Source organism: Lagenorhynchus albirostris, chromosome 8 (genome assembly GCF_949774975.1).
Source record: "Lagenorhynchus albirostris chromosome 8, mLagAlb1.1, whole genome shotgun sequence".
In the NCBI taxonomy this organism is placed as follows: domain Eukaryota; kingdom Metazoa; phylum Chordata; class Mammalia; order Artiodactyla; family Delphinidae; genus Lagenorhynchus; species Lagenorhynchus albirostris.
In genome coordinates, this window is record NC_083102.1 from 10772742 (window position 1) to 10798890 (window position 26149).

The 26149-nt window shown below is 39.5% G+C and overlaps 1 protein-coding gene across 4 annotated transcripts in view; it reads left to right on the forward strand.

The window, feature by feature from the left end:
- The window catches only part of TPK1 (thiamin pyrophosphokinase 1), a 334974-nt gene that overhangs the window by 241936 nt on the left and 66889 nt on the right, over positions 1 to 26149 (forward strand). The window contains exon 9 of one of the 4 annotated variants that reach the window (XM_060156463.1): positions 4010 to 4132. The exons of the other annotated variants lie outside the window; for them this stretch is intronic. Coding sequence (XP_060012446.1) covers positions 4010 to 4038 — 29 coding nt within the window. The 3' untranslated portion in view covers positions 4039 to 4132. Of the gene's footprint in view, positions 1 to 4009; positions 4133 to 26149 lie in introns of those variants that run through there. 4 annotated transcript variants of the gene reach the window in all.

A 26149-nucleotide genomic window follows, 5' to 3' on the forward strand; every position in this document is an offset into this window, starting at 1 on the left:
ATAGAGGAAACTCTGGTTGCGGGAGACACCTGAAGTGTGTTCTGACCCAAAGATAGGTGGCGCCTTGTGCCTTTTGCCCTCCTTTAGTTGTGTGCTTGCTGCTAGAGACAGGAGGGAGGAGAGAATGAGACCTGTAGGGCCAGCTCGTATCTAATGAATACATAACAGGGGCTGGGTGGCCCTTCTAAGGAGGAAGTTTAGGTCACTGAACATTTAAACAAGCCCAACCTGCTGGGGAAGCAGTTTCATTTACAGGAAATTCTATTGAATAATCTCTAAGTGTTCCTTTAAAAAGCAATTATCTCCTTCTCTTGGATAAAGACAAGGAGCAGCCTTTCCCCCTTCTGTGTTTAATTAACCATCAATGGCTTTGCATCTTCACTGCTTTATATTATTAATTTAGAAAAGTCATTAATGTTTCCATAGGTCATTTTTATTTATAAATAGAAAGTGCTAGCTATAAATTCCAATATTGATTTTTCTCCAATAATAACTTTTTACTAAGGATCTTTCAAACCTTAGGAATAATAAGTTCCCTCACAAATTTATGTAAATTTAAATGTGTGAAAGATTTATTTTTCGTAATAGCTGTACCTAGAATATTACATTTATTTATATATGTCTAAATAAATTAGGATGATAATTACAGATAAATATTTTCACAAAGGTTTCTCAAGGAAGCCTTACATTTCTATTTGTAGGGCCCTGAATATTTGCAAATATTTGGTAAGATTTAAAGTGTAACAGTGCATCCTGAGTTCATTGCTCTAGGCTGTATTAAGTGTTTTTTTTTTTAATTGGAGTATAGTTGATTTATAATGTTGTATTCGTTTCTGCTGTACAGCAAAGTGAGTCAGTTATACATATATCCACTCCTTTTTAGATTCTGTTCCCATACAGGTCATTACAGAGTATTGAATAGAGTTCCCTGTGCTATACAGTAGGTTCTTATTAGTTATCTATTTTATATATAGTAGTGTATATATGTCAGTCCCAATCTCCCAATTTATCCCTCCCCCCACTTCCCCCTCAGTAACCATAAGTTTGTTTTCTACACCTGTGACTCAATTTCTGTTTTGTAAATAGGTTCATTTGTACCATTTTTTTAGATTCCACGTATAAGTGATAGCATATGATATTTGTCTTTGTCTGACTTCACTTGGTATGACAATCTCTAGGTCCATCCATGTCGCTGAAAATGGTATTATTTCTTTTTTATGGCTGAGTAATATTCCATTATATATATGTACCGCATCTTCTTTATCCATTCCTCTGTCGATGGACATTTAGGTTGCTTCCATGTCCTGGCTATTGTAAATAGTGCTGCAATGAACGTTAGGGTGCATGTATCCTTTTGAGTGATGATTTTCTTCAGATATATGCCCAGGAGTGGGATTGCTGGATCATGTGGTAGTTCTATTTTTAGTGATTTCTTATATTTTCGACTATGTTATGGAAATAACAGAGCATTACATTCTTGATTAATGGAATATATTAAAAAAGAAACCTTTATTGTTGATACCACATCTTGATTTTTTAATGTATCCTTGATAGTAAGTGCCAGCAAATGACAATTTCTGTGATGTATAGTCCAGACTCTATGACTGTTATTTCCTTGACTTAGAATCTAGGATAATTATATTGATAGTATCAGAATGTTGAAAGGCACATCACCGTTTGTCTTGACCTATGATTTTCAAGTGAAATAATGAAGATCTAAAAGTGACTTCCACAAATCACATGGTTTTTTAGGGCCAGAGCTGGCCTGGAACACAGATGTCTCTATCCCAACACAGAGCTTTTTCCTCCTAGGCTCCTTCACTACTAGCAGTGTAGAAAACTTTGATATTTGATAATAGATTCAAATATATATAAAGATAGGTAAATGTAAAATGTGTGATGTTTGATAGGTAGATTGAAAAATATAACCATATTTGTTAAAATTTTCGTGATATAAGTTTTCAGCTTGTATCAGTTCCAAATTGCTGCTATAACAAATGACCACAAACTAGAGGCCTAAAACAAGCTCATCATGTACAGTTCTGGAGGTTGAAGTCCCGAATGGGTCTTATGAGACTAAAATCCAGGTATTGACAGAGCTGCAGTCCTCCTGGAGGCTAGGGTGGAGAATCCTTTTCTTAGCATTTCAGCCTCCAGAGGCTGCCCACATTTCTTGACTCATTCCTTCCTTCATTGTCAAGGCCATCAGTGTAGCATCATCAGTTCTCTCTTTCTCTGACTTCTGCTTCTATTGTCACCTCTCTTTCTCTGACTCAGACTCTGAGCCACCCTCTTTTAAGGACGTTGTGACTACCCTGGGTAATCCAGGATAATCCTAGCTCATGCTTTTTAATTTAATCACATCTGAAAAATCCCTCCTGCCATGCAAGTAACTTATTTACAGGTTCTGAGGATTATAATGTGGACATTTTGGGGGTGCCATTATTGAGGCTGTCATTTAAGTCTGTAATCAATAAGTTCAGTAATTTCCTGGAATAATACCTATTGAATATGGTTATTACATCACTGAATCTTTACAGTTACTCTGAAAAGTAATGTATGAAGACTGTTTACATGTCCTTGAGAAACTGAATCTCAGTGTTACTCATCGTGGCCTCAGATAACATGTGGTAAAGACTCAAGACAAAATAGACACAAAATACTGTGTGAGCATGATTTATTTGGTGTCCACAAAGAGGGGTGAGAGAGACAATTTCCATTCACTCTTGTTTCTGTTCTCCAAGGATTGTGGTCAAGTTTAGTCCAGTGTATATTCTGATCCCTGGGAGCCATGAAGGAAGTCAGGTTTGCATCTGGTCAGCCGTGAGTTTGTAATTGGGCTTTTATTAGACATATTCCTTCTTTCTATCCTTTTTTGATTGCTTCTCTTTTTTAGCCTTTGAGGCTACATTTTAATGAGAAACTGATAGTTTCTACCAATAACAGGCAGCAATCTGATGTGTGATTAAGATGGTGAAAAACAAAAGGCAGAAAATTTGACTCTTGTATTGCTTCTTAGTTACATATCATTTGAGTCTCAGGACTCTACGGGTCCTTAACAATCGATCAGATATGTATCATTAATTTGCTGAGCACGCATACACCAGCAAACTACTGATTGACTACTTATCTGCTCTCACTTTTATTCCTGCCCCTTCCACACACACAAACACCAATGCCGCACACATATACTTGCACTACAATATGGTACAAGTTTGGGTTTTCTTATTATATACATAGATTTGATCAGTCTGGGGTCATAGAACACAGAACTGCTGCTTTTGATAAGTTCTGAATATTAACACTGAGGAATAATCGCACAAAATGACAATCACGGGGAACTTAAGGACCCAACTTTTATGAAAAAGGCAAAGTTGTGTAAGGGGGAGCTTGATAAGCAGTAGATATTATTTCTCTGGGGAGAAAAATACAAAGAGGAACAAGATTTTTTTTTTTAGACTATGTTATTCTGCAGGATTTTCAAAAACTATACTGGTAAGCAAATATTACATTTTCCAGACATATAAGACTAATGACATACAGCCTACAACAAATTTGTATTAAATACTGTATATTTCGTGAACTCAGCTCCAATTCTATTTTCTATGTTATAGGATTTGAAGCAGATATGAATGATTTTTCTTAAGCCCTTACCCTTTTGTGATTCTGCTAGAGCACAAGAAACCAACAGTAATTTACTGTATGCCATAATCATCCTGTTTTGTTTTTAGAAAACTCCCAACAACCTGACAACACACATTTGTTATGGTTGAGTCTAGGCATTTAAATATCAAAACAGTTAACATGCATTTGTAGGGAATATGACAAATGGGAATGTGTGAGCAGACCAATTTTTCATTGACCTGCATTCAAGAACACTATTATAACTCAGGCATGCCTCCCAAGTTGTTTAAATGAGTTGATTTCCTAGTATTTATGTGGGCAGGTTGACTGATGAGAATGACTTTGGTATAAGCTCAAGAGTCCCTTTCTATTTCCCCTCCTCCAGGCTTCACTTTTGTGCTGATTCAGATGTGAGCTCTGTGCATTCAACCATCCAGCTAATATACTGAGACAAGAAAGCAATAACTTTTGCTCATTACATGAATTGTAGAGAAAGAATCAAGGGGTTCCGATGAATAAACTTTTACTATGGGAACAGCTCACTGGGCATAATTTTCTTCTGGGTCCAAATAATCATATTGTGTGTTTTGAATATACTTTCTTCTACCTGTCTTTTCTCTACACTCATTCTTATTCAGGTATAACATCAACTCTTTTATGAATGCAGAGTATTATTATCCCCATTTTATAGATGAGGAAACTGAGACCCAGAATGTTAAATGAATTGTCCAAGTTCATGTCTCCTAACTCAGTCCTCCATGCACAGAAAGTGGATCCGTCACTGGTTATTTACATATCTATTTCTAAAAGCTTTCGACTTGGTGAAGTAACCTATCTCAACATCCTTTTTCTAAATGAAAATAGAATTTTCCCGGACATTGGGCAGGTTCTAAGACAAAGGAGACAGAGAATTAACACCTTGGCAATTAAACTCATGATATGAGCCCTACCTAAAACATTCCTTTCCACTCTGTGAGCCACAAATCAGAACCCATGGAGATTTGAAGAGTGTGTAAATTAAGTGTAACTTATGCTCACCGTGATGTGTGATGTCTGGGGTGATTATAAACCAAATGTCATTCATCGCGGTTCTCAAGTATTTGTGGTAAGGACTCAAGGGAAAAAAAATGTTTACATTCACAAAGGGGGATAAATGGTTAAAGCAGGATTTTTGACGAAAAGGAAGGAGCAGTGATAAAAGGGCAAGATGGTTTGGCTGCCGGAGGTTTAGATGGCAGGCAGGTTTCTCAGCTGTGAGCTGCTCCTGTGTCCTGTAGATTGCTTGGAGGCCAGATTGTGAAAAAGCTGAAAATATTTAGAGAACACTAGGCTTAAATTAAAAGAAGGGCAGATCACACTGGGGAACTGCCCAAAATGCAGACTAAATTAGAAGCATCTGCATAAAGGCGCTTTGAAATATGTCTGTGGACCCCAAATAAAGTTTGTAGTGAAGAAATATTTGCATAATGTGTTTTTGTTACAGTGCAAGGGAAACTCAACGTACAGATTACATAGAGAGAAAGTTCTCAAGCTTAAGAGGTGTATTTGGGAACTAGCAAGAAAGGGTAGAGGTCTTCTTCTGGTTTTGAGATTATAAAACAGCCAAAAAAGGAAACAAATCAATGCTTTAAACCGTTTGACAAAGTAACTCTCTGGAGATTATTGTATAACATGTAACTTACCTTCTTCTCTCTGTGTAATTTGTACGTTGAGTTTCCCTTGAAACGTAGCAAAAAGCATTTATACAGCTATTTACTTCAGTTAATAATGTGGGGGAAAGATGACAGTAGCGTTCAAGCCCTGACTGTGAAGCGAATGAATTATATGGCCCCAGGACGTCATACGGATCCTTCATCTATACCAAGAGGGTTGCTAGATGATGTCAGAGGTTTCCTTCAGCGTGGAACTGTGGCTTCTGAAGCCACAGAGAAATAAGCGGGTCCAGATCATAAATGCCAGGAGCTTAATGTTCAAGGAGACACCTCTCTCCCCCTTAATCCCCTATGTGATGGCAATTAAAGTCCCCGTGGGAAGCAGCAAGAGGACCAGACTCAGGAGACTTCTGTCTGGGGTTGCTGTGCAGCCCCTCTTCGCATAGATGTCGTGCGATGTGGTTCACTGTATGGAAGTGGCTTTGAATGTTGCAAAGGAGGACGTCCTGTGTCCTCGTTACAGTTTATCATCTCTTGCTGAAGGTTCTCACTCTTCAGAAGTTCACAGTGAGGCTAGAAATGGGAGATGGTCATGATTATTCCTCATTTACTCTGAGAAAGAATGGACGCTCTGGCTGCAGGAATACAACATTTTCTGATAATGATTTATTAGTAGTGTTGTGATCTCCTGCTTGCCCCAGTGCCATGTCATACTTTGGCCGCCTCTCAATTTATTTGTAAGGTTTCACTTTGGAGAAATCATATCGACCTTTTTCACTCATCTGTTTTCTAGACCACATTTAATTGCAAATTAACAACTCGTCTCTCAACTGTTCCTAAGTCTGGCTTTTCGTGTGTGTGTGTGTGTGTGTGTGTGTGTGTGTGTCTTAAGAACGTGCTTAGAAAACATTATCAAAGCAAGAAGCCTTTCTGATTTTACCAGCTACAATTGATAACCAATTTTTATTTTTAACCATCGAAAAACATTATTTATTTGCAGTATATCAGTGTTAAGTCTGCCAGGAGAGAGAAACAGGTTCTGGGCAATTTAAATCTGACATATAATTAAGAAAAATACATGTTCAAACCTGAGGTGTTTTCAGTTGACCTGAATCCCACCAAAGGCTGATATTCTACAGATAAAGTAGATAAAGTTTTATTTCCTATACCTTGCATGGCACATTACTAACTAACAGGCAAATTAAATAAAGAAGGCTCCCCCGTTCTAGAAGGATACATTACCGAGGGCGGTGGGTATCTGGCTTGTGCTTGTTGGACAAAGTGAAGAAAGGCAGAGGTGCCGGCCTCCCTCTCATCCCGACCCACTGCTGCTGAAATTTTGATGTAATTATGAGCGCTGCTCTCACCTGCCATGAGGTTTCATTCTCTTTCCTTTAAAATGTGTGACTTTGAACTAAATGATCTCAATCTTTTTCATTAAGTCTTTCTTCTTTATTCTCAATAGCAGAATTAGACTATTTTGTTCTCTCCTCCTGAATACCTGTGAAAAGCACTTGAGATCCAACATACATGCCATTTCCCCCTTAAAACATGTCCGCAACCCCTAGTATTCTCAGAATATGTTCTCCCTTGAATATCTTCGTCTCCCTTACCCCCCACTAAAATCTTCACTCATCTTCAAGAGCCATTTCAAATCACATCCTTCACGAAGCTTTCCTAATTAAATGTGATTTTTCTTTCTTAACTTTGAATTCCTAAAGTGTGCTGTGCACCTCTCTTCAGTATGTTTACCTATTAGTGTCATTCTCTGTGCAGATTTTTTATTCCTTTTATTAGAATGCATTCGCCTCAAGGATTTGGTGCTGTCATCTGTGTTTCCTCCTCGTCCTCTGGGATAGAGCCTTGCATGTTTTGTGTAATTAGCAACCTTTTTAAAATAAGCAAGTGCATTTTACCCCCATGAATTCTGTAATGGGACACAGAGTCAATTGCATTATGGTAAAAGATGCCGAAGCAAGAGTTCTATACTGTAAACCTTTAAAACAATTAGAATAATGAGGGCTAAGTTCAATTTTAAGGGTGAAAATAGTTGTAAACCCTGCCAGAAATTGATATGGTTTAAAGTGATGCCATTTAGAATATGAATGTTAGTTACCAGAGATGGCATTTTAGTATGAGTGTGTGTGTGTGTGTGTGTGTGTGTGTGAGAGAGAGAGAGAGAGAGAGAGAGAGAGAGAGAGAGAGAGAGGGAGAGGGAGAGGGAGAGGGAGAGGGAGAGGGAGAGGGAGAGGGAGAGGGAGAGAGAGGGAGAGGGAGAGAGATGCCTATCTAGGGAGTGGGCAGTGCAGGAGTGAATATGTAGAAATCTCACCATGTTGAGGATTTGGAGTGTTCAATGAATTCATTGCTCCCCTAGATGCTTTTCTCTGACCCATTTGTTTACTGCTCTTAATATGAGGCAAGGTCTAAAAGCATTTCATTTTTAGATTCCCCTCTTACAGATGTTGAAGACGGTGGAAAACTATAATGTGAGGGCAAGTATCATTATAAAAAGAAAAGAAAATGGAATTGGTTCTCTTACTGTGTCTTAATTCATGAAACTTCTAATATTTGCTGTGCAAAAAGAAGAAAAACAGGAAAGTCCTAGTTTGGTTTATTCTACTGTGTCCTACAGGGCACTCTTACAGTATTATATAAATGTAAAAATTGGGTTTGTTTGTTCCAGTCATTTTGTATCTTTATCCAATTAACTAGATTATTAATTTCTCTAGTTTATGAGCCCTTTAAGTTTTCCTTCCCATTATTTAGAGTTTTGTAGTTGAAACTTTATAGTTAACTGTGTTTTCTGTTTAACTTCACCCATGAATACAATTTTAATAAAGAAGGTAGAAACAGAAGAAGAAAATGAGACTAAGTACATCAATAACCTTATTGCACTTGCCCCTAAATAGTCTAAGAATTCAGTGGGCAGTGGTGGGGAGGTTACTTTGCTATGTCTGTCAATAAAGCCAAACAAATTGATGACAAATTGTTACCCAGACGTGAATAGATTTATTTTGCTCTCTTCATTTCTCATTAAGAAAATGCTTGTCCTTTGCTTGGTCTGGTCCTGAGTTCCTTCTCTCTATAAACTGTCCCTAAATGATCTTATCACAGCCTATAACCTTAAATACATCTACATGCCATTGCTTCTCTCATGTATAGCTCCACCCCTTACCTCTCTGATTTTCTTCATTGCCCTGGAATTCTGGGAACATAAGCTGCTCTAGAGCATAGAAACTTCATGTCTTTTGTTTAGAAGTTGTCCCTCCTGCAGAGAAGAGTGTCTGGTGCAGAGGTGTTGTTGAGTAAACCTTTGTTGAATGAATGTCTAAGAACCTTATGTAAGATAACATGACCACGGCAAAATGTTTGGGTTTTGCTCCACCTGTTCTTTCTGTTTTCCCCGTGTCAGTAAACCAACACAGACACAGTTGCACAAACCAAGAACCTAGATGACTTCTTCCTTTCTCCGTGTCTACTCTTCCATGATCAAAGTCCAGGCCATCTTCTTTTTCTTTAACATCTTTATTGGAATATAATTGCTTTACAATGGTATGTTAGTTTCTGCTTTATAACAAAGTGAATCAGCTGTACATATATATACACACACACACACACACACACACACACACATATATATATATATATATATATATATATATATATATATATATATCCCCATATCTCCTCCCTCTTGCATCTCCCTATCCCACCCCTCTAGGTGGACACAAAACACCGAGCTGATCTCCCTGTGCTATGCGGCTGCTTCCCACTAGCTATCTGTTTTACATTTGGTAGTGTATGTATGTCCATGCCACTCTCTCACTCCGTCCCAGCTTACCCTTCCCCCTCCCCGTGTCCTCAAGTCCATTCTCTACGTGTGCATCTTTATTCCTGTCCTGCCCCTAGGTTCTTCATCACCATTTCTTTTTTTAGATTCCATATATATGTGTTAGCATACGGTATTTGTTTTTCTCTTTCTGACTTACTTCACTCTGTATGACAGACTCTAGGTCCATCCACCTCACTACAAATAACTCAGTTTCATTTCTTTTTATGGCTGAGTAATATTCCATTGTATATATGTGCCACATCTTCTTTACCCATTCATCTGTCGATGGACACTTAGGTTGCTTCCATGTCCTGGCTATTGTAAATAGAGCTGCAGTGAACATTGTGGTACATGACTCTTTTTGAATTATGGTTTTCTCAGGGTATATGCCCAGTAGTGTGGGATTGCTGGGTCATATGGTAGTTCTATTTTTAGTTTTTTAAGGAACCTCCATACTGTTCTCCATAGTGGCTGTATCACTTTACAATGCCACCAACAGTGCAAGAGGGTTCCCTTTTCTCCACTCCCTCTCCAGCATTTATTGTTTGTAGATTTTTTGATGATGGTCTTTCTGACTGGTGTGAGGTGATACCTCATTGTAGTTTTGATTTGCATTTCTCTGATGATTAATGATGTTGAGCATCCTTTCACGTGTTTGTTGGCAATCTGTATATCTTCTTTGGAGAAGTGTCTGTTTAGGTCTCCGGCCCATGTTTGGCAGGCCGTCTTCTTATCTCTCCTGGAATCTGCAGTGGGCTTCTACTCCATCACCTCATTAAATCATCCTTCACAAAGTGACCAGAGCAATCGTCTTAAAGCCAAAATAAAACTGCATCTCCCAGCATTTGGAACCCTTTAATGACTTTCCTTCATATTTCAAATAAAAGCCCCATTCCTGTCTGTGCCGAGGTCCTGCTCTAGGCTCTGGCCTCCTCCTGCCTCTCCAGCCACTGGTACCACTCTCCCCTCACTCCCTGGCTGTAGTCACGCTGCCCTTTTGGTTCCTGCCTTAGGCTCTTCGTACTTGTTTTTCTCTCTGCCCAGAATACTATTCTTCATGTCTTCCTATCTTCTGATGGATCTCCCACATTGTATCATTTGAGTCTCAGCTAAGATGTTACTTCTTCATGGAGACTGTTTCTCGTAAGCAGATCTGAAATAGTACCCACGCCCTCTCCTCCCAACAAAGCCCAGTGCCCTGTTTTACCTTCTTCATTGCAGTCATTACTGTTCGACTCTTATTAAATTATTGATAGCTCTCTTCCCCTCAGTAAAAGTTAAGCTTTATGAGAGCAAGGACATTGCCTGTCTAGATCTTTGCTTTATCTTGAGTCCTTAGAATGGTTCCTGCACAGAGTGAGCAGCTAGTTGCTGAATGTAAACTCTCTACAGGATGGCGTCACGTGGTAGGTGTCAGAATTGAATCGGGAAAGAAGGATTAGCCTCGTTAAGCCTCTGAACCTCGCGTTCCATCTGCTTCGTTAAGAGTGGCTACAGTTAATTCTCTTAGAAAGAATTAGGGACAGCGGCCACTAAAGCAGAGCAGGAGGTTGGGGTGGAGATGGGTACACTGCCCTGCCTGGTCCCAGACTATTTGGGACCAAAGCATAGAGGATGTAGAAGAGGCAGCACTAGGATGGAACCAGAGACAGTATTTGAGATGAATCAGAAATGGTAATATTTGCCAAGGGAGATCTTCTTTCTGTTTAACAGTCCGTCTAGCTAAGGTGTTTGAGAGAGCCCATAAAACAGAAGTCTTAAAGGAACCCTGTTTATCACCGTGATCCAATTCTGCTGTGTCCAGAATCTGTGGAGTCCAGCGCTGGACGGTAGGCTCTCAATCCACAGGAAAACCAAATCCTTCATGTTCTTCAGCTCATTATTGTCAGTCACTCATAGTTCACGGCCAGTGCCCTAGCATGGGCCATTTATTGATGCTCTGAAATCCACAGCTTCCATTTTCTGAATCCCTCCTTATTTTCTCGGCTCCTTTAAAGCAACTGTTGCCTTTTGAAGATGTATACCTCCAGCCAGATGCTATCTTTCATTTCTCTGAATCTTCAGAGCATTTGGGAGTGTCTCTTCAAGGCACTCCAGCCTTGGATTGTAAGATCTGTATAATTGCCTTAGGTTCCTTCCCCTACCTAGATCAGAAATAGAGGCAGAAACTGGGTCCTAATCATTCCTATACCCTCTAAAACACAACCCCATGCCTTAGACGTTCGTGAATCAGTGTGAAACTTGAAAGAAATTCTGCTGTTTACTAGGTGTGTGACCTTGTGATTTACTTCTCTAAGCCAACACTTTCTCATCTCTAAAACTGAGTTAATGATAGAGAAAATAAAAACCACATCATAGGACTGTCAAAAGAATTAAGCAAGATAGCATATACAGTGCTTGACACAGAGTGTAATAAGTAGTGGTTTTATTATGGTGATGGATTTTATGGGTTCCCCAAATGTCAACCCCAAGAGAACCCAAGAATGGCCTATCTTAAGTGACTATCTTTGATTCTAATATTAATGACCTTCTAAAATATTGACTGTCACAGGGCCAATAATAAATATAGTACCAAAAATTCAACTGTGAATATAGGCCTATATCCTTAAGAAAAAAGTTAACAGTGGAGAATCACTTCTGAGTCTTATAAATAGGAAACTGGATTTCCTAATGTGTAATTTAAAATACTTTGGGAGCATAAATACACCGGGAGCACTCAAGCTGTAAGCTGGCGACTCAGAGAACAAGGGCACTGAATTCTGAAATAAGCAACAGCAGATGCGGCCACTTAAGGTCTCAGAGCAAATTGCAGAAAATAAATTAATTCATTTAAACATGCATGAATCTCCTAAGTGAGGGAATAACCTGAAATGGTGCTGAATGATTTCCTTAGTTGTGTGTGTTCTGAAGTATTAGTAATGCCTTGTTTTGTGCCTTTTACCTTTGATGAGAACAGATCCCAGAATCTTTTGCCTTATTGTTTTCAAAGTAATTTAGATTATAAAACAGCAAATTCCAGTCAAAGTTCAGATTGGTTTCATTGATTTGGAAAAGTGGATAGCAAGTTTATCAAAGGATAGATGGATCCTGGAGGGAATGAGAAGTGATTATGATTAAATCGTTAGAAAAGAGCTTTGGAGAGGCTGACATAATTTTGCAGAAACTTCTTAAAAGTTTGAAACTTGCCTACCTTTCTGCTAAAATATGTGCAAAGATTTTATCAGCTTGCCTGATACTGTGTGGCCTGGCAGTTTAAGTTCTAAGAATCAGTGTACTCATTTGTAGACTACAGGGTAGATTTAGTATATTTATCAGCATTATTACTCAGTTATTTCCAGATCTCATCAGATGTTTTAATTTTCATTCTGGGAACCGCAGACACGAAAATCCCAGCATTTTATGTCCTTGCATACTTAAACTTTACGGTTGTATAACTGAATAAATAAAGGAAAAGGGGCCAGAAAGAGGAGGAGAGATGTCAGAAGCGGAAGCAAACTGTCAACTAAAGGCCTGTAATGTTCGATGACGTGTTCCATCTGATCTTTTAAAGGAGAAGGATTTAAGGAAATTACTACGTGCCCTGCACACGCTGGTCGTCAGGGTAGCTTTCTTGTATGGCAGCGGCTCATGTTTGATGCCAAGGCAGTGAGGGAGAGCTTGGCAGCAGAGCAGGCGCTCGAACTGAGGACACCTGGCTCTGGAATGGATGAAGCTTAGCCAAGGATTTGGCAGCCCTGCCTGAGAACAAAAATAATCAGAAGAATTGCCGAGAACCGTAAAACCAGGAGAGTAGGGATATGAAATACATCAACCTGCTTTTTTGAACATGGAAAAATATTAAACCTATTCTAAGTCTGTTAGGATGCCCATGTATTTCTGTGAGTTTCTGTTACTATAGTAATTTCTATTTTGCCCTGGGACTATGAATAGGATAAAGTCAGATACTTTGTTATTGTTTATTTTTTAAGTTTGGAAAAACACATACTTCTTAACCCCAGGGTTTAAATAATTTGTAACTTATGAATAAGTGCATATATCCCTGTAGCTGAATATTTCCTTTGATGCCAAAGGCTCATTATTTGTATGCTAATCTGTTCTCTTGGGAAGCTCTGATGTGTTACAATTGCAAATAATCTTTGAAATCTTTTGGAGCAACTATAAAAAAAACCAGTACATTCCAGGACGATGGTACAGCATTTGCAAGGCTTTGTCATGATAGGTCAGGAGGTATTTTATGTAGCTGGAGTGTGCATAGAGGTGGTGGAAAGATGAGAGATGATGTTGGAAATTTAGGTGGGATCAGATCGTGTGCTAGGAGAGGAAGTCTGGATTTATTCTGTAGGCAGTAGGGGAAGATTTTATTTTATTAAAAAAATTTTTTATTGGAGTATAGTTGATTTACAATGTTGTGTTAGATTCACAGCAATGTGAATCAGCTATACATACATATATACATATACATAGATATACATATATACACACATATATATATATCTCCTTTTTTAGATTCTTTTCCCATATAGGTCATTACAGAGTATTGAGTAGAGTTCCCTGTGCTATACAGTAGGTCCTTATTAGTTATCTATTTTATATATAGTAGTGTGTATATGTCAATCCCAATCTCCCAATTTATCCCTTCCCCCCCACCTTTCCCCCTTGGCAACCGTAAGTTTGTTTTCTACATCTATGACTCTATTTCTGTTTTGTGAATAAGTGGGAAAGAATTTAAACAGAGGAGGAAAATGATCACTTTTGTGTTTAACAACAATTCATGGAATCGTATGGACTGGATTACAGAAAGATACAGTAAATAACTTAAAAAAAAATCAGATCATGTATGAAACTAGAACCTTATGTTAATTATTTGAATAAACACTCAAAAGAAGCATTTGTCACTCATTCTAAAGGGATAAGATCTTTTGAGTGACTCTTTAGAAAAGAAGATGCCTATATTAAATATATTAGAATTGACCCTTGAACAACGCAGGTTTGAACTGCCCAGATCCACTTATATACACGTATTTTTCAGTAGTGAACGCCACAGTACTATACACTCTGTGGTCGCTTGAATGCAAGGATGAGCAAGAACCACTGATGCAGAGGACCGACTATAAATCATAGGTGGATTAACCCCCAGGTTGTTCAAGGGTCAACTGTACTGTCTTTTTCAATAGGTACCCTTGACCTTTAAAATTCCAAATTCAACTTCATGTCTGCTTATGAAAGAGGAAATTCTCTTCTTCAGTGACAGAGTTTGTGGGATCACTTGGTTCTTTACAACAAACACAAAATTCGAAGTGTCTCTTCTCCTTGTGAAATGTGACACATGTCTGTTTCTATAATTTATTCTGCCCTGTTGTTCTGACTCAACCAGGTAACCTACTATTCATTTGTTTGAAACAAAGCGATGCAGCTTAAAGGGCCACATGTACTGCAAATGAAGTTCTTGAGACATTAGAAAATCATCACAATTACATATCCACAACCCCACACCCACTGTACCGTGTTTCACACCACGCGCTGCTGTTGATAGATGGATAGAAATCAAATAATCAAAAATCAAATCAAATATATAATGAATATATTTGGATATGTATTTATGTATAGGTACTAACTGTCCATTGATGCTTCTTTAAGAGCATATGTCTTATAATAAATTGAAAGGCAGAATCTTCAAGAACTTTCAAGTATGAAATACTGTTCTATCACTACTGTGTTTCTGGTGATTAGCTTGCTTTTTTAGTAGCTCTGTGAGATGTTTTTCTAATCAGTGCACATGAGCCATCATCATAACTAGAATTCCTAATTCTGAGCCCTAACAGTTGGAGTCCAACCAAATCAGGACCTTTAATAAGCATTGTAAGGAAAAAGCCATCAATCATTTACTCCCTCTCCCTAGCTCTGCGTACATTATTGAAAAATTTTATCAAAGTTTTGGTACTAAAAAGCCTTTAAGAAATTTGAACGATGTACCTGTAAGCAGACAGTATTATCTAATCAAAACTTGATTGGTGAGGGTGTCAGGTAACATTCATAACTTTAATCATGTTAACAACTCTGAAATTGGCTGATAATTATTTTAGAGTTAGAGGCTCTAATTTGTACATTGTTAACGTGTTTCCAATGACTGGCCAATGTAATAACAATAACAAATTATACTCTGTCTTCTTTGAGATCCTAATGGGCAGCTGAAATGGGATATTTCCACCAGAACTGAATATCAGTTTTTTCCTGGACATCCAAAACTTGTGAAGTTTCTGAAGATGCAAGGTCAGGTTTAGCATTGTGCTAGCAGAGTCCTATCATGTGCTCAGTGGTTTTGATTCAGTTAAAGTCTGTGACCAAAAACAGTCTTAGCAGTGTCATTCTCACTATCAGCAAAGTATCCTAAGTACAGTACCAAGCAAAATGCTTTGTAAGCCACTTGAATGCCAGTATCTTAGCCATATATCTTTATCCTTATTTATAGTAGGAATCCATCAAATCAACATACTAATCAGAGAGCCCTCAGGTGAGAAAATTCCACTGCCCCTAAATATTTCTAATGATGTATTTTAAATCTATGCAATAAGGATAAATTATGTTAACACAGGATTTTAAATATTTTCTTAAACTGTAGAACCCTTTGCTCAACCAAAATTTTGCCTAGAACCTTAAACCATAAAGCTAGATAAACAACTGTTTTTATTTATGTATAATACAAATGCTATCACATATAGTGATTTGCCACATACAATTTTTTTTGTTACTAAAAATATATTCATAACACTGTGTATATATTTCTAACTTTACTGTGAGCTCTGCTTTATTTTTTCTACATAAATAATAGCTAATAATGCCAAGTGAATACTGAGTGCTCCTTTATATGTCAGAAACTCTTTTGAGTGCTTTCTTTGAATTGTCTCACGTAATCCAAGTGTCAAGTACCATTTTACGGGTGGGGAAGCTGAGGTATAGAGATAGCAACTTTGCTGCCCGGGATCACAAAGTGTTTGAGCATTAGAGCTGGGGGTGTTCTCTGGATGACTGACTCCAGAACCCAGGTACTGACCACTCATATATCACCTCCTACCCTCCTACCTAAAATAAAAATAATCTTGCACCAGGATCTCTGAATGCACAGGCTGCTATAGAGAGATTTTGGTCAGACATACTTGAGGAGAATTTTGCAGAGAATTAGCTGCCTTATGGCTTTCTGAAAAATTAGCCCACAGGCCAGGGGTTTGGTTTTATTATTACCTCTTTGCTGCCTCTTGAACTTTTTGAAGCAAATGCTGGTGTCAACCTTGGCTGCACACTGGAATAACCTTGAGGGGGGACGGGGACGGGTGGTATGAAATGTACTAGTGCTAGTGCCTGTACTTTAGTCCCACACTTGGAGGGCCTGATTTAATTGATCTCATGTGTGGCCTGGATACCCTTTTTTTTTTTTTTCCCAAGCTTCCCAGATGTTTTCTGTGCGGTCAGGGTTAAGAAGGGCTGTATTTAAAGCTAAGCTGCCTTTCTGCTGTGTTCATACCGTTGCTCACATAGGGTATACATGAGATGGGTATAACAGAGTGGGATGGGTGGCTAAAATCAAGTCACTCTAAGTTAATAGGACCACTTATTAATACCGAGTCATTCATTCATTCTTTTTTTTTTTTTCCCAAGGACAGTCAAGTGCTCAGAAGAAAAGTGCAGCAGGGGCAGGAGACAGAGAATGACAGGGGGCTACTTAAGCCAAGAGATGGGAGGAGGCCTCTCTGAGGAGGTGACATTTGAGCCGAGACCTGGATCACATAAAGATCACATCTCCTCAGGGAGATGGCTAGGGGCAGGGAGGTGTTCCAGGCAGAGGGAGCCCAGGGCAGAAGCCTGGAGTCAGTTCTGCCTGGTCCACTGCAGGTTCTCATCCCCTACTTTGCAGTGCAGTTGTGAGCATCAGACACAAGGTCAAGTGAATAAAGCAGCTAGCCCAGAGTAATAACCGCCATGGGTGCCATTACCAAGAGCAGCCCCCTTTTCCAGATGAGCAAACTGAGGCCCAGAGAGGATAAAATGTCTCCCTGCAAACCAGAAGCTGGGGAGTAGGATTCATATGAGGCCAGTGTTCCACCTACAGCTGTGCATGCCTGGGGGCTGGAGTCTGGGGTCCAGCAAGGAGCCCCCCACCTCAGGGCAGAGATGGAGGCACAGCTCACAGAGATGCCAGACAGGAGGGTCCAGAGGGTGAGGTCAGGGCTTGGGATGGAGGGGGCTTGGGGATGTGGGGTCTGGGATAGCTACATTGACCAGGAGACCTCAGGAGCTTAAAAATAGGGGATGCCTCGGACTTCCCTGGCAGTCCAGTGGTTAAGACTCCCCGCTTCCACTGCAGGGGCGTGGGTTTGATCCCTGGATGGGGAAGCTCTGCATGCCATGCTGGGAGTCCCTGCTGGGAGTCTTTAAACGATTGTTCTTTATATTATTCTACAACACACACACACACACACACACACACACACACACACACACAGTAATTCCCTAAGAATTCTCAATGGGTCATTGAAAACCAGTCTGGGTGGTCCTGTCCATTGTACATAAGTTTCCTAATGCCTAGCTTTTCACCTTGTGATTTGAAAAGCAACAAAACCTCAAGCTTGGAAAAGCATTATTTTGGATAGTATTTACAACACAGGACTGAAAATGGGAAGATTCTGTAGAAAGGGAACGTCTGTTTATGGTAATTAGTAGCAGTGGTTAAAAACCTATTCCTCATGTGGAGCACCTACTGTTTCTTCAGTAGCCCAGACAACTGCTTTTAGCTAGAGGGCCTGTCATATGTAACGCCTTCCTTATAGCCATAACAGAACAAAATGATTAGTGTCTGGGGAGGGACTCACAGCCCTAGAACACAAGCATACATACATATACATGTGTACATACATAGAGGTGGGGGGAAGGAAAGAAGAAAGGGAGGGAGTAGGAAAGAAAGGGAAAGGGAGAAAAAAAGGACAGAAAGAGGAAGGAAGGAAAAGGAAAAGATTGATTTACATGCCTATCACTGAATTATTATTCGGGCAAGTAGACTAGTTCTTCTCTGTGATGGCATGTGCGGGCAATTATGCTTCCATCTAGAGTAATTAAACACGTTCACTTGTTTTCTTGGAAACGACTAAAAGTAGATTATGTGCCATCAGGTGATTCTCATTTCAAAAAACAAATCACTTGTTTAGTGGTAAAACTCCACCTCCAAAAATGTCCATACATTCCTTTATCCCCTGCCATCAATTTTGGTGTGTTGTGACTTTTAAAATCATGAATATTTAGTTCCAGTAAGTTCACTATGCTGTCATATTAAGGATGTTCCTTTTTAAATTAGAATCTATACGGTGATTTACTTTACTTTTTTCCCTTTTCTCATTCAGATTAGTTTTTTCCACATAACGTTATATATCCTATAGTTAAGTTTTTTTTTTTTTCTGAGAATTTTGTCACAGTTTGGATCAACAGAATCCTTTAAAGCATGAAGACAAATACTTGCCGAGGAAAGACAGGGATGGAGGAAAAAATAGCTGATATGTTTGAGGTCTAAGTTGATTTGGATCAGTAGCCTGCAGTGCTCTTTTTAGCTGGAGGTCAGAAGGACAGAATTCTCTCTTGGACAGCTCCCCGCACTGTAACTGCTAGCTGTGAATGCACAGAATAAGAGGTGTTGAATCAAGGAATCACTAAAAAGTTGTACTTTAAAATTTTTGTCAATGAAAATATGTCATGTGTGATATTAGAGTAATTGAAATTATTATGTCAAATGATACACTGGCCTTATAGCAAAATTGGGGAATTCTTTAAAAGAAACCTCTTGGCTGTTCAGTAAAGCCTAGGATATAGGGAAGAAGAGTAATGTCATTGCTTATTTGTTGGTTTTCTGATCCAGGCTGTTGCCCCGCCAGGATTCTGAGAGCCCTGGGGTCCTTGTTGGATTCCTTTCAATACCTCAACTCCTAGATAATTGAAAAATAAAATCATTGCGGTCCGCGTGAGGAACCGTGGATCTGGGCTGATAGATTACATCCTCTCTCTCTGTGTCCAGATTGTCATTGTGCTTTCTCATCATTCTAGCGCCCTCACTGCTTCTGGACCTGAAACATCTGTCTCTGTATTATTCCTCACTCTTTATTTCTGTCACTAAGGTTCAGTTGACCCCATGGACAGGAAGGATGAGTGACTGCTTGAAGCAACAAGCTCCAAGGAAGAGATAAAAAGAGAGCACCTCATGTCTGCCCTGTCAGCTCCGTAAAGTAACTGGCTCAGACAGAGGGCAAGGGAGATCGCCTAACTTCGATGGCACAGGTGACCTAGTACTCGGCAACCAGGAGAGCTCAGCCAGGTATCTCCTCTAGTACAGAGCACAGCCAGCCAAGAGGCTAGGGACCAGAGGGGAGCTGTGTCTTTTTAGCAGTCTAATTGAAGACAATCTCCTCCATCGAAACTGTATCTTGACACTTGAACGGCCATGATGATTAACTGCCAAACTTGCCATCCTCCCACGTTTTAGGATATACCTGTAAAGAAAGGCCAGTCTAATGAAACATGCTTGCTGGACATCTGATCAACTGTGACTTGTTCTCTAGCCTAGTACTTGAGCCAGAAAAACCAAGTGTAATTCAAGCGCACAGGAAAAGATAGTAGTCTGATCCTACGGCGTAGTCTCAACTATTTTGCCCCTCCGTCTACATTTCTATCACTTTAGCCATTAGTGACCCTGGCTAAAAGGTTACTCAGTCAGTCAGTCAATATGAAACAAAATAAAAGTCTTGAGTTTCAGGACCAGAAGGCTTGACCTTTCTACTTCTCAAATACTTGAACTGACTCACAGCAGCAGTTCCTTGCTTCAGCTCAAGATGACAGACTCGCCCTCCTGGACAGCATGGTCTGACTGCTGTATGATGCTTCTCTCTGTGTCTCTGTCTTTAACCGTCGTCCTTTACCTTCAGCGGACATTAATTCTACCTCCCTGCAGAAAATTACTTAACTTCCTGGGTTAGGAAGTGAAATTCAAATGCCAAAGTAAGCATTATTTGGGTTGAGTCACAGGAATGATTTATTATGTGTCGGTTTATCAGTGAATCATTTGTCCACTTCAGGAATAGACTTTTTTAGTTTGTTGCCATTATATCTGGCAATAAACTAAAAAAGATACAGCAGCATAAACGGAATTATTTCAGCAGTTCATCCTCTGTGGGACCTATTACTTTATAAGGAAAGTTTTAATGATATTACAAATTAGAGTTGTGTCCTGCCATTGCAAAGTGAGTTCTGCTTTTAGAGTGAATGGGGCTTTCATAGCACCCAAGGTGATACTTAGTTGTGCCTGACAGTGACAGCAAGGCGATGAGCAACGGGTCATTGTTGGGCCTGCAGTGCCATCTACAGGATATATGGAATAATGGAGATTGTGCTGCAAGTAATGTAGCCACAGGGGGATTAAGATGTGTTATGTGTTTCAAGTTCACTGTGTACACACAATAAGATTTTGTTGCTACATTAAAAAAAAAATAGTTGTATGTTTGCAAAATGCTGTTATAGTACTTAAGCTTCTATTAGTTAGACTCCTAAGGTAATGGAGTGTTGTGTTTTGTTTTTATTGAATTAATTGGAAAGCCCATTCATTTGTTTCAAAAATCCATCTGATAATCTTTGTAAAATGTAGTATTAAAGTTTCTGGTTACTTTGAATAGACTGTATTGCACTTAATATTAGATCATGATTTACTTATTTATCATGTCTATGGCTTATATCTGTCTCTCCCTGCCAGAACATAATCACCAGGAGGGAGACATTTTTATTTTATGTACTGATTTTTCCTAAGGACCTAGAACAGTGCATGCACAAAAGTAGGTGCTCACATATTTGTATGTGATGAGTAAATACCACTATGTTTTGCTAGTAAGAGGAACAAATATGGAAAGTCAGTTACTCTCCTGGAAGCTTAGGGTCTTGCTTTTAATAAGAGGGTGCCAATACCTTCTTCCTATCTTTCTGTTGTTGTGAAAATTAAATGAGATAGTGGATGGTGAAGTACTGTGAACTATGAGGCACTATAAAATTTAGGCATTTTTCCCAAATACCATTTTTTAGTTTTGGTAGAACTCAAGAAATGTAGGAAACGTAAGACCCTCTTTTTCGCCCCCCTCCCATAATTTCCTGAGGTACTTTTTTTTTTTTAAATAAAGTGTGGCATGTTCTTTTTAAATTAATTTATTTTAATTTTGGCTGCGTTGGGTCTTCGTTGCTGCACGCGGGCTTTTCTCTAGTTGCGGCGAGAGGGGGCTACTCTTCGTTGTGGTGCGCAGGCTTCTCATTGTGGTGGCTTCTCTTGTTGCGGAGCACAGGCTCTAGGCACACAAGCTTCAGTAGTTGTGGCACACGGGCTTAGTAGTTGTGGCTCACAGGCTCTACAGCACAGGCTCAGTAGTTGTTGCTCACGGGCTTAGTTGCTCCACGGCATGTGGGATCTTCCCGGACCAGGGCTCGAACCCGCGTCCCCTGCACTGGAAGGCGGATTCTTGACCACTGTGCCACCAGGGAAGTCCAATCCTGAGGTACTTTTAAAAGACCATAGAGGTTGGGGTCTGGAAATCTTTATTTTATAAAAAAAAATTAGAGGATCTGAAGCACACTAAAATCTCAGAACTTCTGGCATCAAGAAGAGGCTGCAATTGACTTGACCCCCAAAGAAAAGTTACTCTTTTACTGTTGCCCCTGTCGATTATTTCCTGATGTAAAGTTGTTTCTGATAGGATGTATTCTTTGTCATAAGGAAAATACAGAAAATTTTAGTTGATTTATTATTATTTAGCTTATGGTTTAGAGCACTACCTAACTTTTACAAAAATTTAGACCAGAAGGGTCTAGACATATGTAAATAAAGAGTCCCTGAATACATAAATGTTACTTAATTTTAGAGAATTTTACATATATTTCACAAAGTAGCATATAAATGTTACATAAAACATTAGAAAATCAAGACATACGGGGTTCATCAAGGTCATATCATTTGATCAGGTGGAGATGTGAGTAGAACCAGGTCCTCTAATTCCAGCTCCATTCTGCTCTATCATGCTGACCCTCCCAACTCCTATTTCCTTCCTTCTCCTGCCCAAACACCAGGAACCAGCAGAGAACACAGTGCTAAGTGTGCAGTAAGGCCCCAGTACGCCTCATTTCGTAAATCAGTTTCTCAGCATTCTAAATTTGAAATGATTTTTCATCAGTTCATGTTTGTCTTCTTGACAGCCTCCCTTCAGCTAGAATCTTTGGCGTAGGACTAAAGTTCAAAAGAATGGGCCAAATACATAGGATTAAGTTCTTTGGATTCAGAAAGGAAAAAGAGAAAGTCTCACGTACTGTTTATGAAACTTGTGATGTAGTTTGCATGTTAGAAGCCTTTTTTTTTCCTATTTATGCTTCTGTTTTTTCCACCCTAAGACAGATAGACAGATACATAGATGGATAGATAGATGATATCGCTCATGTCTTTGCTTCAGGAAGTCAAATATACTCAATAAACATGCTCTCTGGCCTCCCCAACACACACACACACACACACACACACACACACACACACACACACACACACACACCTGCCTTTGGAATGCTGCCAAGAATTACCATTTTACTTGAATAGCATTAGGTAATTTATTTAATCTGTTCCAAACTTTAGGAAATGCAGTACCACTAAAATATTCTTTTCTAATGTAAGCCAGTGATTCTTAAGGCTACATATCCAGAAGTATAGGCTGCACATCCTCCCCCCAGGCTGTCTAGCTTTCTAGTACCAGGCATTTTTAACTGAGAAATCAGCAATGCAGTACTTGCTGTATTTTCCAGAATCCCACGCTGGGATCCTACACTCTTCTCTGGCCCTCTTATTAGCAATGATCTGACACAAAGAATTATGAAACCTGGGAAAGACAGAGGCCAGAAAAAACTGCCCCATCTTCCCAGGATGTGCCATGTCCCCCCACTACCACCCCAGAACCTCCAAGAAAAGAAACTTGAGCCTCCATTTTAGACTAATCATCGTCCTCTGGTTACAGTTACATTTCTGGGAGGCCAGAGGCTGCTTCCCAGGGTGCAGAATGACACATGCGGAATGCTGTCATCAGTCATTCATCAGCTCCAGTTGCGATCTGCATCCAGTCATCTAATCACAGAGCACAGCAGCCACCACCCATGAACAGTTCAAATCAGATCAACAAAGAAACGCTGAGGGTGATGGTAACATCATCGCCCTCAGATTCTCTAACACTGTCAAAAATGTCTGCCTGCCCCTGTTCCTATTTCTTTAAAATGCACAATAAATGTTCTCTCTCCCCCATATCACATGTTTAAGGAGGGGTGGGAGAGTGTAGAATACTGTAACGCAGAGAGCATACGGGGGCAGTCACATGCCACACTTCTTCAGATCAGCAAAGAAACACACCCTCTGGGCTGCAGATCCTGGGGCTGTGGCTCTAAGCATATTCTCTTTATTCCTGTAGCCACACAAGATGCACACTTAGGCAAAGCTGCTCTGCACCTCCATTCATGTCCCTCCTGCCCACTCCCCTCCCCAGTCACCTTCCTTTACTCTGCTCATGGTTTTATTCCGGTTTGTTTTCGGTGCCAGGCTTCATCTTTGTGGTTTCTACATCAGGTTCTTTTCACGATTGCAATTAGACTTGACGCAGCTACGTATTCACTTTACCCAGGACATCTTTTTAGAATCATCATAAACAACACTAAAAGCACTGAAGGTGGTCAGTGACAGGAAGTGAATGACCTTTCTTTCTTCCTCTGTTTGAAAATCTCTCATGACTCTCCTTTCACAATCGTGTGCGTGCGTGTGCGTGTGTGTGCGTTGACTCAGAATCGTACCTCCCTGGACAAATACTGAAGTGACTTCTGCTCGCTTCTTGTCACGTCATTAAAGTGCTTATATACTTTCTACTGTACATAACATAGTTTAAGGACCTTAAGCTCTTAAACTTCTCCTGTTACACTATTTTAGTTTGAAAAGAAATATTCAAATAACGTAACACCTAGGTGATAGCAAAATGGCTTCGTTACTAAAGGATAAAATTCGAGCGAGGCTTACATTGCATACTTCAGTGTAACCAGGAATAAAGACCAGGGGAAGCAAGCAAAGTACCTCTCGTCAAAGGAAGCCTAGGTCGCCTATTGGCAGCCTGGCTGTTGGACTGTGTTAACTGACCCATAAAAACTTTGTGGGCGTTACATTGATATTGAGCCCTTGCAATTTTATTTTAACTAAACCCACTAAATTGAGGAATGAGGTCTGCGTGCAGGGTGAGAGGGGGCACAAAATGTACTGTCAAGCCATCCTGAATGGATTCAACTGAAATTTCTTTTGTTCTTCAGCTAAAAGGATTAGCTGTTCTTTGCATCCTCAAGTAGCTTGAAAACTTGGTCAAGGCTGAAAAGTGCTATTTTCAGGTCAATATCTCCTCCCCTTTCCCAGTCCCACACTCAGATCAGTGCCTACCTACAAAGGAGGCTGGAATCTCCACTCCTCAGTACTTTTATATATGAGGTAGCATAAAAATTGCCTTCATTGGTGTCTATGACAGGCCTATCTTTAGCCTGAATAATATGATAGTTAGGTTTCAGAATATTTTAAGCGAAGGAGAAAGTGGGTTGCTCCGTTGCCAGCAAGCTCATTCTAGCTTTTACATATATTTATATATTCTTCCTCCTGCCAGGAATGTTCATTTTCTCTCTTTCTTACCTCCCTCTTTCTTTCCCTTTTTTTACCTTTTCTTCTTACCCAACTTTTTAAGGCTCAGCTCAACTCAACCTGATTTGTGAGGCCTTCCCAGAGCAGGACAGTGATTTCTCCTATATGTACTTCTTCTTGCATATTTTCTGGAATACATAACATAGAATCTTACTACATACTGCATTCGTCATATATGTACAAGATCATGTCTCTTCCAAGTGACTGTGGTGTTAGAGATCAGTCATACATCATCACTTGTCTAGTTAGGCTTATAGAAATGAACGATATTTAAATTAATGTGTCTTAGAACTTGGATTTTTTTTAAAATTACTTATTTGGGAGGGAAAGACAATCTCTTCTGTCTTAAGTGCTTATAAATTGGATATTTTTAGATTTCTGGAAAACTAAGAACTGAAACAGGTAATGACAAAGCTATTAGGATAGCTCTCCAATGTCCATTGTCTTATGTATAAGATCCAATTTGAACGGATTTTACTGTTGTACATTTCTAAGATAATTTCCATAAAAATCATGTTTTCAAACTTTAAAATGCTTTGAACATAGATATGCCATGATATTAGAATCCACTTAAACATAATTTAAGTAATAAAAAAATGGGTTTAGACATTCATCCGCAGTTAGGCAAGATTACTGAAAAAAGTAATAAGATTTATGGTATATCCAATCTATAAATGTAGCTAACTAGGTATCTGTCATCTCTTAGAGGTAACATACCAAGTGAGGTGCACAGAAGAACTTGAAAAATACCCTTTGTTCACGTATTTTGAGATGTGACATTAGAGCGATTATTCATGAGGATTTCATAATGCATTAGTAAGTGTGCTGCAGGATATTTTGGAAAAGTAATGAAGGCTTAGTAATGCAAAATTTTTCTCCAGCCTTCTGTTCCTAGAGATAAATGAGGTGAGACTTTCTTTTCAGTTCGAGACTTCAGCTCTTCCTATCCATAATCTCATTTATCACTTCATCCTACACATTTGTATAGTTGCTTATTCTCTTATAAATCTGCCCCATCTCCTCTACTAGATTCCAAGTCTCCTGGAGACAGATCCAGGATTTCTTCATCTGTTTCCAAGGCCTACCAGCAGAGTGTCCAGTGCAAAGTGTGTGCACATGATAGAAGGGACAAGAGTTTGCTACCAGACGGGGGAAAGTAGGAGGGGAAGGAGAACGCATATGAATGATGGCCTGGTTAGCTTCACCGTCTGCTAAAGGTGGCGCCCTATTGCTGGCTCAGCTCTTGATCAACATTATCCCACTCGTTCACGCAGC